The 16,112-nt window shown below is 33.0% G+C and overlaps 7 protein-coding genes across 7 annotated transcripts, besides 2 other annotated features; 3 read left to right on the top strand and 4 right to left on the bottom strand.

Moving 5' to 3' along the window:
• Positions 1–46: 46 nt before the first annotated feature.
• Positions 47–2,158, bottom strand: TVAGG3_1014470 (TPR-like family; the record flags this gene model as incomplete). The annotated part of the gene is made up of 1 exon (XM_001318863.1): positions 47–2,158. The coding sequence occupies one exon, from the start codon at positions 2,156–2,158 to the stop codon at positions 47–49; it is 2,112 nt and encodes a 703-aa protein (XP_001318898.1).
• A 314-nt stretch (positions 2,159–2,472) lies between these two features.
• TVAGG3_1014460 (histone H3-1) lies at positions 2,473–2,909 on the bottom strand (the record flags this gene model as incomplete). Its single annotated transcript, XM_001318864.2, has 1 exon — positions 2,493–2,909. The coding sequence occupies one exon, from the start codon at positions 2,907–2,909 to the stop codon at positions 2,493–2,495; it is 417 nt and encodes a 138-aa protein (XP_001318899.1).
• Positions 2,910–3,077: 168 nt separating this feature from the next.
• Positions 3,078–3,420, top strand: TVAGG3_1014450 (histone H4-2; the record flags this gene model as incomplete). Its single annotated transcript, XM_001318865.2, has 1 exon — positions 3,089–3,394. The coding sequence occupies one exon, from the start codon at positions 3,089–3,091 to the stop codon at positions 3,392–3,394; it is 306 nt and encodes a 101-aa protein (XP_001318900.1).
• A 1,080-nt stretch (positions 3,421–4,500) lies between these two features.
• Positions 4,501–5,388, top strand: TVAGG3_1014440 (transient receptor potential cation channel subfamily A member 1 family; the record flags this gene model as incomplete). Its single annotated transcript, XM_001318866.2, has 1 exon — positions 4,501–5,388. The coding sequence occupies one exon, from the start codon at positions 4,501–4,503 to the stop codon at positions 5,386–5,388; it is 888 nt and encodes a 295-aa protein (XP_001318901.1).
• A 53-nt stretch (positions 5,389–5,441) lies between these two features.
• Positions 5,442–5,469: a mobile genetic element.
• Positions 5,470–5,605: 136 nt separating this feature from the next.
• Positions 5,606–5,637: a mobile genetic element.
• A 504-nt stretch (positions 5,638–6,141) lies between these two features.
• Positions 6,142–11,346, bottom strand: TVAGG3_1014410 (uncharacterized protein; the record flags this gene model as incomplete). The annotated part of the gene is made up of 1 exon (XM_001318867.1): positions 6,167–11,305. The coding sequence occupies one exon, from the start codon at positions 11,303–11,305 to the stop codon at positions 6,167–6,169; it is 5,139 nt and encodes a 1,712-aa protein (XP_001318902.1).
• Positions 11,347–11,627: 281 nt separating this feature from the next.
• TVAGG3_1014400 (uncharacterized protein) lies at positions 11,628–12,541 on the bottom strand (the record flags this gene model as incomplete). Its single annotated transcript, XM_001318868.2, has 1 exon — positions 11,954–12,532. The coding sequence occupies one exon, from the start codon at positions 12,530–12,532 to the stop codon at positions 11,954–11,956; it is 579 nt and encodes a 192-aa protein (XP_001318903.2).
• A 396-nt stretch (positions 12,542–12,937) lies between these two features.
• TVAGG3_1014390 (coiled-coil domain-containing protein 39 family) lies at positions 12,938–16,004 on the top strand (the record flags this gene model as incomplete). The annotated part of the gene is made up of 1 exon (XM_001318869.1): positions 12,948–15,944. One exon carries the CDS (start codon positions 12,948–12,950, stop codon positions 15,942–15,944), a length of 2,997 nt encoding a protein of 998 aa, XP_001318904.1.
• Between the last annotated feature and the right edge of the window lie 108 nt (positions 16,005–16,112).

Here is a 16,112-nt window from a genome sequence, read left to right as displayed (position 1 = left end):
TTTTACATCTATATACTAATAAAAATACAAAAGAAATGCTATTAACTTATTTGAAATTTTCTGATAAATAATTAGACAAAGTATTGATATATTCAGGGGTAATTAAGCTATCTTGGTAGTTAAACTCTGGTTTGATACTTGTCATATCCTCTTTCATGAACAATTGGATCGTATCTAAGAAATGAAGAGATTTCTTAACTTCAGCAATTCCATTGATCTTTTCTTTAAGCATTTGGTTAAATATCAATGCTTGTTGGACTACTGCAGTTGCTGTTGGAATGACAGGATGAACTAAAACTGTTCCTTTGATCTGATCAACCAATTGAGAAGCGACAACTGTATAAGTATTGATATAATCCTGATAAGCCGATTCTATATTATCATATTTCATACGAATTGATTGTTTAACTTTACCAACGATTACATCTTCGCCGCCAAAGAACAAAAGAACCGTTGATGATTTAGGCAATCCAAGGACATACTTCCTGAGATGTGAATGTTGTGGAGTCCGTTTCTTTTCATCCAAACTTCTCAATGATAAATAATCAACTATCAAAGGAGTCAACAAATGCCTTGAGCCACGATAAACTACTTCCCTGTAAGCAAAAGTCAATATAGTTCTATCTCCAATTACATAGATTTTCTCGAGATCAGAATTAATTGGTCGGGGAATTGTTGGAGCAAAGGCTGTTAGATAAAGAAATGTTATAGAGTCTTGGGCAGCTATAGCGGATGTCATGTCAAAAGGAAGAATAAGAGGGGATAATGCATTGGATATTTGTTCAGAAAGGGAAATGTAACCATTTTGGAACATATATAACTGGAAGGTAATGATGAAGCTTAATGCATCAATGTCTTCTGTCCTAAATGATGGTTCTTCGCTCTCAAAAGCGATTTCTTTGATGGGTTTTGTTTCCCGAGTTTCGTTGTCACTTTTTCCTACATCACTTTGAAGAGTATTGTTTATTATTGGTTTTACAGCTTCAGTGAAATTCCTTGTTATATTTAATTCAAGGAATTTTCTTGCAAAGTTCTTAATAACATCTACACTTTCGCAATTTGAAATTAAGCATCTTAATGTGGCCAGACTGATAGAAGAGACCATTGTAGATTTACTTAACGCAGACACGAAGTAGTCAATGGCAAGTTGGAATTCACCGCACTTGTACAAGCTGTGTCCGAAAAAGAAAATAGTTGATGGATCATTCTTTGAATCGCCAAGCTCGTTTAAGAAAATTTCGGCTCTTTCCTTGTTAATTATGGCATTGTAGATGAATTTTTCCATCTTTCTGTAATCAGGAGTTATGAAAAACGAAGAAATCGCTTTTTTGCAAGCTTCGTAAAATCTGTCTTGAATAAGGTAAATATTTGCAACTGTATAAATACAATTTGCATTATCTGTAACGTTTTCGATTAAAGCTAATGCTTCTCCGAGTTGGCCTAGGGCAATCATGCATTTAGCAATTTTGCAATAAACAGATTGCTTCTCTTGGATCGTAACATCCCAGTTATGAAGGGAAAACTGATACATATCTATCGCAGAAGCAAATTTTTCCATTTTATAATGAATTTTTGCGTAAAGAAGGTGCATTTCGCGATTTGATGGGAATAATTGCAGTCCTGTTGTTGCATTTGCAATTGCTAATGGATATCTATGCGCTGCTATCAAAACTTTAATTGAATAATACAAAGCTCTGTAATCTTGATCGCTGAGAACGCGAGCATGTCTGAACGTAGTCCATGCATTGTGGTAATCTTTAGTTGCAAGAGAAATTTGTCCTTTTTGGATCAATTCTTCGAATTGTAATGATGATTGGTCTAATTTTGCTAGATCTGCTTGATTTGTGGGAGTCATTGGTGGTTTTAATTTTGGAACATCTGCAGAAAGTATTAAATCAAAGTTAGATAAATTTAATTGAGTGACTGGAGTTTCTAAATTAGTTATTTCTTTTGGAATTGGGTCTCTGAATGGATATGTATTATCAACAATATATAATTTAAGCTGCTCTGTGTTTAATTGAATTCCATCTTTAGAATTACAGATTTCTGCGAATTTATCAATAACATTTTTAAATGTCACCATGTAATCTTGACCTGTGAGTCTGAAAACTTTGGTAATAGGTGAAAAATCATCGCCATAAGAAACAAAAAAATTCATTTTTAATTGTCACTTTTTCATTTCTTGATTCATCCCTACAAATCATAACATTATCAATAAAGCATATTCAATCCTTTTGAGATTGGTATCTTATTGTTTTCCAACTCTATATACTGATGTTTCAAGCCAAAAATAAAAAAATATTATGAATTTCATGAGAGAATATATGATATCATTCTAATTCTTATTTTGCCAAATCGTTTGATGTCGACCTTCATATGTTTTACATGGATTACACAAATACATCATTGTGATATTATATTGATTTTTAATATTGTAAGTTCTTTTTGTAGGAGGAAAAGAGTTAATAATATCCTGTAAATAAACAAATTCTTTAGTTACGTTCGCCACGGATACGCTGAGCGAGTTGGACATCACGTTCCATGATTGTAACTCTGTTAGCGTGGATGGCGCAAAGGTTTGTGTCTTCGAAGAGACCGACAAGGTAAGCTTCAGAAGCTTCCTGAAGGGCAGCAATAGCGGAGGACTGGAAACGAAGATCGCCACGGAAGCCAGAAGCGATTTCTCTGACGAGACGCTGGAATGGGAGCTTACGGATAAGAAGATCTGTGCTCTTCTGGTACTTACGGATTTCACGAAGAGCGACTGTACCTGGGCGGAAACGATGTTGCTTCTTAGCGCCCTGGGAGTCGATTGTTGGTGTTGACTTGCGGGCGGCCTTGGCACCGAGGGACTTACGTGGGGTCTTGCCACCTGTGGATTTTCTAGCTGTCTGCTTTGTACGAGCCATTAGAAATAATGAGGTCAAACATCCCCCGCCATTTTTAATTCAATTTTTCATGCCAATTTAAACCCTATTAATTTTCAATAAAATTAAAAAATATAAATTCAAATAATGATGGTTTAAATTGTCAAAATAAAACTTTTTGGCGGTATCAATTGAGAAGGTAACTGATTTCATTAGTTATAATGTCTGGCCGCGGTAAAGGTGGTAAGGGTCTCGGTAAGGGTGGTGCTAAACGCCATCGTAAAGTAATGCGTGAGAACATTCAGGGTATCACAAAGCCAGCCATCCGTCGTCTTGCTCGTCGTGGTGGTGTCAAGCGTATCTCTGGTGATATCTATGAAGAAGTTCGTGGTGTCCTTCGTCACTTCCTTGAGAACGTCATTCGTGATTCAGTTACATATACAGAACACGCTCGTCGTAAAACAGTTACAGCTATGGATGTTGTCTATGCTCTTAAGAGACAGGGCAAGACACTCTATGGTTTCTAAATTTTTTAATAAACATGTTTATAAATTTAAAAATTTAAAGTTTTTTATCTTCACTGAGTTAATATATACATCTATTGATTGGATAGCTGCAAGTTATTAAAAGCATTCTGAGAACTAAATTAAAAGCTATAAATTAATAATTCGGATTTCAATTTCAAAAGATTTTACCCCATTTTTTAATGAATTTGCTAATAAAAGGTAGAATAAGTTCTCGATGCTAGAACTGTCGCTGATTATTGTCGTATAGTGTTCTACGACAATGCTTTGACAAATAAGAATAAACTCATCGGCCCGTAAACTTTAGACAATACATGAGGCAATTCGAAATTTTAGTGCCTCGAGCGATAAATCGCACTATGTCAAAAAATTGATAATTTCAAAGTCAAACAGGACGATGAATTTCCACCGAAATATTTTGCTTTGATATTTTATTTCACTTTATGTCTATAAAATCTCAATTTTGTCGATTCTTGTCATTTTGATTTAAAATTTTGACAACATTGATAATTTTTATCGTTTAAATGTTATTCGATCATTTTGGCACCCGAAACATAAAAATATCTTAAATTTGTTGTCACTTTTTTAACTTTTTTCTAGTAGACCCAAAAATAATACAATTTGATACGATTCAGGCAAACTCAAGGCAGTTTCTATTCAACATCAATAATAGACAGCTTGCACAAACGAAAAACGTTATTGAAAAAAGCTTAATTCTAAAAAATAATTATAACTTAGGATATAATCGTTGCATCATAAATTTTGAGCAACGCGCTAAAGATTCGCTCGACTTTATAAGAGTTTTATTCGAACCACACTTCTTAAAAATTCTGAAATTCGATATCTCTCAAGATTTATACGAATTAGCAAAATTACTAGAAATCGAGGAATTCATCGATTGCTACGAGGGTATTTACAACCAAAACAATGCATACAAGAGACCAGAAAAATTTGATCCTCAAATAGAGCAAGAAATATTGGAATTCAGTCTTGAACACTTTTCATCTATTAATCTCGAAAGCTTTCTTCCACCATGCGAACGTTTTAGTAAAAGATTTTTCTATGAAATTGCTCAAAATACGAGGAATAACGATTTAATCATTTCCCTCATGAAAATCGATAGCAACTACAACAATTTAGCGGAATACATCACTATAGATGATCTTACGCAATTACACATTCAACATCTTCTTGAATTACTCCAAGATTCTTTCCAAATTTTCGGTTTCGAAAGCGTTCTTTACAAGTTTTGCACAGAAAATATAACAGACAAATTCAATGATTATTATCAAAGGGCAGATAACGAATTCACCAACTGCAATAACGAGTATTCTATTTTAAATTTAGAGAACGAAAAATACAGAAAAGAAAAAGACGAAGTAAATAAATTAATCAACGAACATACAAAGAATAAGTACAAGAAATTATTTGCATCAACAATTGTTTGCATTTTATTTTCTTTATTCTTCTTTTTATTGTTTATTTTTCTTTGTTTTAAGAATACAAAAATCCAACAAATTGATCTCAAAGCAAGTTACAATAATTTACTGATTATGGTAACTGGAAGTAACGAAAATAATAATTTCACATTGAATTGTTTATCAAATCCGTCAAAAGAAAATTATAGGGGACTTTTGGATCATGTTAAATATATAAATGCAACTGATCATTATAAGAGAACACTTCTTCATTACGCTTGTATAAGAAATGATTACGATTCTGTAATTTATCTTCTGACAGAAAATGCTGATCCAAACATCGTTGACATTTATGGGAAAACACCACTTTACTACGCAAAAGAAAATGGAGCAGCTGATATCGTGCGAGCATTAGAAGAAAAAGCAGCAAAGGAAATCGATACGAATAAAAATGGTTTCATTTCCCAGTTAACGAAACAAGAATGGTTCCAGAGATTGTTCCAGTTCTCAAATAAGAAATCAAATAATAATATAATTAATGGATCCACTGTGCTTCGTGGCAAAGAGAGATTTGTTTAATTTTTCTTGTTTATCTTAAATTTTTGTATCAATTCTTAATTTTTTTTATGAACTTAAGGGTGCACTTACAACTTTCTGGCACGCTCAGATAATATCAACATATTTTTATTTTAAGGGCAAAAGAGTATAATAGCCATTTTAGGAACTGAACAGTGATTTATAATAACTTTTGACCTTAGAGAATTGGGATATAAAGCTTGTGTGTCAAAAAAATTGAGAGAATGTCAGAAAGTGGTAAGTGCACCCTTATATGAACTTAACATATGGATCTCGTTTGGAGAAATAACTGCTGCGATCCACAAACTAAATTTTGGTGTTAGAAGAGACCTTTCTCCAAGCATGATCCTTATATAACCTCGAAAAAATGTGGTAAAAAATAGCTCTCAAATTTAAAAATATGTTTCTATGAACTAAGATGATTTGATGTTTTTGAAGATTTTACATTCAAAATTAACAGCAAAGGTAATAAATAGAGATGTAACTTTCCAATATATTGCTGAAACAAAAGATTTATTATCAAAATCTCAATAGAATATATCATAGAATTGTTGAATTTGAATGCCTCCGGTTCCGCCCTTTCAATTTTAAAAGTTTTAATATCTTCGCCAAGATGAGCCTTTCGTGCTTATATATTAGAATGTAATACCACTATAATATATACTATAATTTGAGGTAATTAAATTCAATGCTGACCTTTTAGTTCAACTTTTGTCAAAGATAAAAAGCCTTTTCGCACTCAAATGAGAAAAAATATTTTAGAAAAATAAAAATGTTTTATTTAGTAAAGTATTTTGACATACTTTTCTAGTTCTGGTATTTGTCTCATTTGTTTGAATTTTGAGTCAAATTCGTTCTTCAAAATAATCGGCCATTTCTCAGGTAACTTTCTGATAATGTTTGCAGCGATTGCAACTCTTTCTTGCTCTTCTTTTTCGACTTTAATTGTGTTAATGAAAGATCTTATGTCATTCAAATCAATGCTGTTATTGTTTGCGTTCATCAAGTAAACAATGATTATTCTGATGTTCATCCACCTGTAGTCCATTGGAATAACCTTCAAACACTTGTAGAAACCATCCAAATCAATGTATTTCACGACATCTTTGACGTTACTTGATTTGATTTTCAGCAAACAATCAATCAAAATTTCAGTTGCAGGCCAAGATTTCTTGCAAATGTCGAACGAATCAAACAACATTCTTGCAGTTGAAGTAATGTCATGTGAGGAAGAAATAACTTCAGTAATCAAACTCTTTTGCAGCAAAATCTGTACTAAGTAACTTAATTCGTTGCAAACATCAACAGGGATAATGTTTGAGTACAATGTTTTGATATTTCCAACGAAATTATTCTGGAAAATATAAGATCTTATAAATGGGAAAACGAAGGAAGCATTTGCGAAGAAATGCAATTTGTCAACCATGTAGTTTGTGTCACTCATCCATTTGAATCCACTAATCATATTCATGATTGTTTGCACTCTTACATCGTATTCTTGTGGAATCAAATTTTGGTTTTTAGCAAAGTAAGAGAAAACATAATCAGACATTAATCTTTTTTCTTCGTTCGGGTAAGTAAATCCACTATCAAACAAGGCTATTAATGCAACCAAAAGAAAACCTTCTTTATCGTTAATTACGCCAAATGTTCCATCATCAAAAATGGGTTTCACGAAATTCCAAACTCTTGGGAATCTTAGTAAGATGTCGTGATACCATCTAATAAGATTTTGGTCAATATCTTTCTTAGCAAGTTGTTTGTGGATTTCGTTTGCGACAACTTCGATGAAATCAAATGTTAAAGCATCATTATATTTTTCTAGGTTCTTCACAGCAAAATATGAGTAAAGCTTCAAACTGGCGATGAAAGCAATTTCAATCAAATTCATTGATGGATTAAATGCAATAATTGCGGTACCAACTGCCCAATCAAAGTTTTCTAAAGGAAGAATCTGGTTATAAAATGAATATTCGATTCTATTGCGAGCACATCTATAAATGTAAGAAATCAAATAGTTTGATTCACTCTTAGGGAAAAGACTTTTGTTTCCTAAAAGATCTAAATAACATCTAAGTCTTGAAAGGTTTTGTTCGGTGCAGATATCGGAATGAATGATGCTTAGGATGCCTCTAATGCATTCGTTATCGAGTTTTCCTACTAAATTGCTTTCTGCGGCCAAATGAACTGAATTTTCAATTGTAGAAATTGAATTGGAATTCAACATTTCTAAAATTGATTTTTCGTTGATTTCGCCAATGAAAGCTTTGAATTTCTCGTTGTCTTGGCACTGAGAATTGAACTTCTTCGCAAAGACTTTGTTGCCGTTTCTAATCAGCATTTCTGACAAATAATCAGACGGGACGATTTTGGAAATTTTGTCAAATTCTTCTTCAGAAATTTTTGACAAAGGAAGGAAGAATTGGATGAATTTGTAGTCAGCCAAACTCAGAATATAATACATTGCTTCCTTATCTTTCATTATCATAGAAATCATCGAGTCATCAAATGTGATAATTTGATCTGTCACGTTTTGCAATAATGGCTTTAGAGGTATATGATTTGAAACGAAAATTTCAAATACTTCTTTGATGTCTTTTGTTTTAGAGATTAAAAGTGAAACGGCGTTGGAAATTGTTTCTGGTTTTGTCAATAAATCAAGTAACAACTGTCTAAGGAGGTCTGTATCTTCATAGTCTTTGATGAGTTCTCCAAAAATAGAAATTTTGTCAGACGATAACTGGCAAATTTCTGACAAATTACTTTCAACACAACTTTCGATGAAAGAAGGATCATTTTGACAGAAATATTCAAACAAATCGGCAGAATTGAGCTCGTTAAACATGAAGAACGATAATTCGAATTTATCGAAAACTTCGAAATCTAATTTCATTATTTCTTCGATGATTTCTGATTTCTTTTCATCAGGTTTATATGAAAGATATGTTTCTGACTTTTGTTTCTGGTAAAAAGCCAAAACAGGTGAAAATTGGTTCAAATGATACTTGTCATTTTTCTTACCAACATATGAACAAAGACGATAGACAGCGGTTTTGCCACTTTGCAAGATATAATCTGTCAAATCTATTTGTTCATCAACTTTTGTGTCATTTGAACTTGAAAACAAAGAAATGACGAAATATTTGGGAGTTTTCGTCAAATATCTTTGTTTTCTGATAATTTTGTTTTCTTCTAAATCTTCGTAAACAGAAAAAGTGTCAGAAATTCCTGAATTTATTGAATCACAGTTTGTGAGATTGAAATGATTCTCTGTCACATATTTTACCTCATTATCTGTGATGTTTTTCTCCAAGAATGTCATCTCAAAACGTTTTGGCAATTTTGACAAAATGTCATTGGCAGTTTGATAACCGCTAACGTTTTTATTTTTGGCAGCATCTGAAGCATCTTTCGCAAGTTTGGAATCAGATGAATTGACAAAAAGTGACATTTCTCCAAGAGCTTTTATGAAAGGAGAGGAATAAGTTTTTGCAAGTTCGCATTCGCTGAGGAAACATTTGAACAATTCGAAATTATCTGCAAAAACTTTCGAAATTTTCTTGTAAAACATATTGGTTCTGAAAATAGGAGTAAATTCTGTTGTGAAAAGTTGGAAAGCCAATTCTAAAGCAAATTCGTTTTCAGTGATATCGAAATAAACATCAATAATCTCTTCAAATTCAGGAATGGTTATTTGGCCGGCCAATAAAGTATTCAATCTTGATTTAAGGTTATTTTGGAATATTTCACCTTTATCGGATTTTGTAGCCAAATAACGGAATGACTTGATTGGGAATGTCAAAAATGCTTCATCAGCTAATTCTGGTGTCAAATTATCACATTGTTTCAAAAGATTTATGACAAAATTAGAGTTTGGTAATTTTGTATTTTTGAGACTTCTGAAATCGATTTTGTTGTCGCCCAATTTCTCAATAAAATCAATAACAGCCTTGTCGTTGTTCGACTTAATAAGTTGTGATAAAATTTTTGACATGTAAATTGTGTCAAATTTGCCAATTTTTAGCATTGAATAAAAATGAATTACTGGCAAGAAATTGAAATCATTTTTGAGCGGGATTTCACTTATTTTAGACCAAAACTCTTCTCCTGCATATTCTATGGCATTATCTAAATAGTAATAACCGCAAATCACTTCATTTTCTGAATTGAGAAGTTTACAAACGGTTTCAGCCAAATTTGCATCGAAATTAAATTTAAATTTTGGAATTTTATGGATTAAAACGAAATTATTCTTATCTTTGAGTATTTCTTGAGAATAATCTCTTGGAATTACATTTGTGAAGTCAAAATCTGTTAAATTTGTTTTTGACAACATGAAATCGACACTTTTTAGTTCGTTTATTAATTTCTGGATTATTTCTTTGTTGTTAGTTTTTGCGAGTTGTTCAGCGAAAAACACATCTTTTGTTTCATCAAAGCATTGAATAGCGTAATCAACCCAGCCTTTGTTTTCTGTGTCGCTAATCTTGTAATGAAGATTTCTCTTTTTGAGAGCCAAATAACGGTTTTGACAGTTTGGAGTTATCAAACAAAAATATTCCTGATCAGAAATGGGCAGGAAATCATAGTCTGCGAATACTTTTGCAACGTCTAATGAGTCTAAACTGTCCATTAATGAATCCGAAATTTCCTGCAAACAATTAACTTCGAGCGAGAGGTTTTTGATAACTTTACAAATTGTTATCAAATAAGAAGGATCGAAATCTTTGTTATTTTGGATCAAATCAATGAAAATGTCTTTGTAGTTGGCAGCAGAAGCCATGATCTTGTTGAAATCATTGATTGAACCATGAAGAAGAACAAGATAAATGATATTTCTCGGATCCTTGAAATCTGCATTATTTTTCTCGAATAAATCAATGACAAAAGGTAATGCTGCGTTGATATTAATGTTGGCTAATATTTCTATGATGTCTGGTGCGAGATCTGTCTGATATTGAGTGACACTTTCGATCAAATTATTATTCAACCTCAAAATTGAGTATAATTCCTCATTGGAAAGCAAGGATGATATTTTCTGAAGTAAAAATTTTAATTGCTCGAGGTAATCGTTGTGTTTAAATAACGCAAATCCCTTATCTACCATGAATTCTTTTAATGCGGCGAGTGTCAAAGGAGAAGATGTCTGGCTGATACTGTGTAAGCATTCCATGCATGAATCCATGTTATCTTTCATTAGCTCTGATATTTTGTCGAAGAAAAGTGCAGATACTATATCATAATTCTGTTGACTTAAATGTAATGAGATAAGGAATGTAAGAATATCGATATTTTCGTAATAATCGGCCAACTTTATTGCTAAATAATCGCAGAACTCAGTAACAAGAAAAGGAGCTAATAAAAGTCCGACTTTTTTGTAGAACTTGGAGAATTCTTTGTTGTAAAGACTAGTTGAGTTGACGTTTAGAATTCCAGAACTTGCAATGTATTGAACAAAGGAATATTTTGTATTATTTAATAAATTTTGATTGACGTACAAATTTTTGACTTGGGGGTTATCGTAATCGAGGCTGGAAGTCACAAATTTCCTTTGAGAAGTTGTTGTTGGGAAATTGAATACCTTTGTAAGTAAATCGTAGATTAGATTAAAATCTTTGGAAAAAACATCGATTCTGTCTGAAAACTCTACTAACTGATGTGAAAACATATACATAATGATGATTGTACTTTCAAAAAAATCGTGGGTTAATTTATCGGAATTTGAATGTATGTAGTTAATGTAAGGGGCTATAACTTCTTCTAAATATTCCATAAGAGTCTCTGGCTTCGTGCAGAACTTAAAGACCGGAAATATTTTAAACGAAAATGTCGAATCGAGACGTTTAGACTGAATTCCTTTGTACAATTGAGATCTTAGCTCAGATACTGGTAAAACCATTTGTTGGTAATTGAAGAACATCGCCTAATAATATTGGAAAAAAAACTTTGGCAAAATTTAAAAATTTTTTTCAAACAAGTCAAATTAACACATTGTAGATTTGTAGGAAATAATCTATCAGGATAAAATTTCTTATATTCATCCATTTTAACCTTTGAAAAAAAGGAACAAAAATTTCGAAATGTTTTTCATTGGATTTTTCATATTTTTGGTCAATATTCGTATCACCCAGCCAGAGCTGATTCATCACAATAGTTGTGGACGTCCAACAAACTTTTTCCAACACATAAAAAAATAAGTAAAAATTATATAATTTTGATTTAAACAATATATTTCTAATAATTTTTGGAATTTTCAAATCGAGTCGAAGGGCTTATTTTGTTAATTGAATCTATTTTACCTTGAATTTAAAACAATTATTCATGATTTCAAAGCAATATTTTTAAATTTTACTTAACTTTAGCCAATAAGATAGAATACATCATATTATTTCAAAGAAATATTGACAACCTTAGTGATTAATAACAAATCATACAAATTATTTTGGTTTGAATGGAATCAGCTCAAAATCAAAAACAACTGTCTAACGGAGTATGCAAAAATCGTAAAATATTAATTACTATGAGTGCTTTAGACAATTAAAGTACAAATTTAATATTCAGAATGAGGTTATAATTCCTGGCTGCCTCTATGTGGTCTTCTTTGCTTCATTGGCCTTTCTCCTGGCCTGTGGCAGAATGGACGGCATTGCTGAAGAGAGTTTTTAGATTTTTCTAAGTTGGTCCAGAATTTCTGGGTACTTGAAAACTCAAGGCCACTGCATAAGTCAGCGAAAGTAGAACGAGAAGTAATACAGAGCTTTTTCATGTGTGCAACTTTATCTGTAACGTTGATTGAGTGATAGATATGGTAGAATAGTCTGCATGAATAGCAGAGTGGTCCAGAAAACTCTTTTGAGGAATAAATGCATGGGGTAATTGTTTCACAAGCATTCTTTGGAATTTCGTCTGGAAATGTAGCGTTAAGATCTTTAGTTATGTTTTTAACTAGACCGCAGTATGGATTTTGGGTTGATTCTTTACTGCATTCTGTGTCATTAACAGGAATTAAATCATCAATTTGTCCTTTTCTGTATTTATCAGCTACCAACTGACATATTTCGCAAGCTGTTAAAAACATATTCTCAGACCAGAACTGGCTCCAGTCTGTATTAATCTGGCGCTCCATGAGAAACAGTATAGGGAACATTGTCAGATTGACAAATTTGTTATCACCTTCGATGTCAGATTTGATGTCAAATTATTATAGGCTAATAGATACATTATATCTTAAAATTTCATATGTTTTTTTAATATTCCGCCATTGAATAAATTACTTCAGAAAAATTGAATTAAGACGGAAATAATAAAAAATCGCTTTCTGATATTGATGATTCGAGAGTGAAAACATCACGAAAGAAATGCCCAATGCATGTATGGAATATGAATTGGTGTAATCTTTATTTTTACCCTAATATCATATTTGAATTTTGGGAGAATATCAGCAAAAAGTTGAAATAACTCGAAGAAAATGCTGAATATGTAGAACATGATCTAATACTATAATATCAAAGAATTTTCAAATAAAAAAGGCAAAAAAACGAGAATCAATAAACGTACACTAAATGGATCCATATACTAACCTTTATGATGAACTATTTGCCTTTGCAAACAAGGAAAATAGGGCATTACATAAGCGCATTCTTGCTAAAAATGAAGAATTAGCAAAAGTTTCGAGCGAATGCACAGATTTGCAGGATAGATTAAACGTCCTTAATGAGCATTTGCAAAGCGTTCAAACAGAGGTTAAATCTACGCAAGAATTACTTACGGCAAAAGAAGCCCAAGCTACTGAAGAACAGCATTTACAACAATTAAGTGAAAGAGAATATGGTAAAATCGTTAGCGAAGTTGGAAAACTTGAAGAAGAAACAACAAAAGTCCAAGCTAAAAATAGTGAAGTACAATCAAAGATTTTTAAGTCACAGCAAAGAATCGAAGCATTTAAAGAAGAATATGCAGCCAATGAAGAACAATTACAGCAGTGGATTCAAGCTGCTCGTGATAAAGAAGAAGACTATCTTGTACTTCAACGTTACCAGAAAGAGGATGAAGGTAAAATCCGAAGTATGCTTCTTGAAATTGAAAAGTCCCAAGGAATTGTTGAACAAAAAAGAGCAGAACTCGAAGCAGAAGTTACTCAAACACGTGCCCTCCAAATTGAATTAGATATGACTGCAGAACAATTTCGAAAACTACATGATGAGAGAAACCAGCTTCTTTCCCAATGGGAGAACACTCTTCAGCAACTTCAATCATTGAATGTTGCAATTGAAAAGACAACTGAAGCCTACGATTCTCGGAAAGGCGAAACAGATCGAATTTCAAATAACGTTCGTGAAGAAAAGAAGAATCTCGAAAAGGCAGAACAGGACAACAAAGCATTAGACCGTCGCCTTACTATTGGTGATCACCAGGTTACTCAAAAGCATAAACAATACGAAATTGAAAACGCAAATCTTCTTGAATTCAGCGAAACAGTAGAAACTCAACGTCATTCTCTTGACAAAGCAGAAAGTAATGAACGTGCAATCAGAGAAGAGATTGAAGAGTTCAAGAGAAAAACCGGATTAGAAGTTCAGAAGAAAGAAGCTTATTTACAACGCCTTAAACTAACAAAGGATGCACTTTATACACAGAAGGACTCAACAGAAGAGCTTCAGCAACAAACAAATGTAATGAATGAATTCTTGAAGAAAGAAAACGATGTTCTCAAGGATTTGAACAAGAAGATCGAAGACGAAAAGCAGCAAATCTATAAATTATCTCAAGCTGTCTATGAAGAACGTAAACGTGAAAAGAATCTTCTTGCTGAAATGCAAGGAAGCCAAAGTCGTGCAAAGAATCTTCAATTAAAGATCCAAGAGTTCGATAGAGAAACACAGAAGCAAGAAGAGCTTAAATACAATTCTAATTTCCAGATCCAGCAGATGGAAAGGAAGATTTCAAGAATTGAAGGTGATACAACAGAAGAAGAAAAGGTAGAACTTCAAGCCAAGATCGAACAATTAGAAGAAACATTATCTCAAAAAATGTCAGTTGAAAAGATGCTTGGCCAGCAGTTGCATAGGTTAGATTTAGATTTAAGGCAAACTTCTAGAAGGAAAGAAAGCGCTGAAAAGCAAAAGCAGGATCTTGAAACTAAATTAACCGAATTAAAGTTGGACCAAGACTCTTTAGATAAGAGCACATTAAAGGCAAGAAGTCAGAAAGAAACAGTTCTTGTACAAATCAACATGTTAAGACTCCAAGTCGAAAAACTCTCCGAACAAGTTGCAGCTAAAAGTGACGAACTTATTTCTCTTGAAAACAGACGTCAGCAACTTCAATTATCTATGCAAGAAAGAGTTCTTGAAATTGATGCCCATCTTTCAGCATTAAGAACCGAACTTAAGACCGAAGAAGAAGCAAGACATCTTGCAATTACAGAGTTATCAGAAAGAAAGAAGAGAAGTGAAACATTACAAGCGAAGTTCAAAGTAATGATGGGCAAGTACCAAAAGGAAGGTGAAGAAGAACCATCACAAGCTGCAAACATCATCAAGTTCGCTAAAGAAAGAGAAGAAGTCTCAAGGAGAGGTGATGAATTGGAAGCTGAAGTTACAAAAGCCGTCAAAGAGCTAAGGGCTCTTGAGAAGGCAATGAACAAGATCAACGGACAAAATACAAAGTTCAGAGAAGGATTCAAAGCCATTGACCAAAATGACGCAGATATGGAAAGAAAGAAGACATTAGAAGAACAAAAGAAACTTGCTCAGCAGAGATTAAATGCTCGTCGTGCTGATGTAAGACGTTGCAGAGAACAACATGAAGCTCTAGATCAGGCATATCAACAACAACAAGATAAGATCACAAGCTTACAAAATGAAATACAAAAGATGAAGCCTTTCGTTGACAAAACAACAAATGAAAACACAGAGCTCAAGGAAAAGCTTAAACGTGCAAACGTTGCACTTACAAAAGCTCGTGAGACACATAGAAAGGCAGAAAATATCCCAGCAGATGCAAATTATCCAGCAACTTTGTTAGAAATGGATATCGAACTGAAATTGGCTAGGACAACAATAGATGGTGTTGTCAGTGAGTTAACAACATTAGCAGAGAACAATAGGGAAATGGAACCGAAACTAAGACTGGCTCTTTCTCAAGCTGGTATCACTATGAGACAAATTCAACAACCAACATCTTCCAAAGCAAACATAACAATGCCATATGTTGGATCTAGACCTGCTTCATCGGCATCTTCCATCAGAAGTGGTGCTTCTTCGCAGAATTCTGCACGTTCAGGAACATCACAGAATTCAGCAAGATCAGGAACTTCTCAGAACTCAGGACGCTCTGCAACATCAATGGCATCGCATCGCTCGAATGCTAGTAGCAAATCTAATTTATCAGTTCATTCTAACAACAGTCAACTTAGTGTTGGAAGTGTTCGTAGTAATGCTAGTAATGCAAGCGATCTATCAGTTCACAGCTCTTCATCATCAAGACGTGCAACAACAGCTGCAGGACCAAGGATCGCAAAGCCTGTTACTCCAAGAAGAAATGTTAGTAAGAAGTAAAGTTCCTATCTCAAGTTTTTTTGTTTTATTATACTAAAAATGTTATGTTGTTATATTTACCATGGATTATTATCGAATAGTGATATATTATGTTTCTAAGTTTACATGTACTACAATTTCAAATACATAATGCGCAGCACATAATTTTGTGGAAAATAATTTCAAAAT

Source organism: Trichomonas vaginalis, chromosome I, assembly GCF_026262505.1.
Source record: "Trichomonas vaginalis G3 chromosome I, whole genome shotgun sequence".
Taxonomy (NCBI): Eukaryota; Parabasalia; order Trichomonadida; family Trichomonadidae; genus Trichomonas; species Trichomonas vaginalis.
This window is presented reverse-complemented; position numbering and strand designations above follow the sequence as displayed.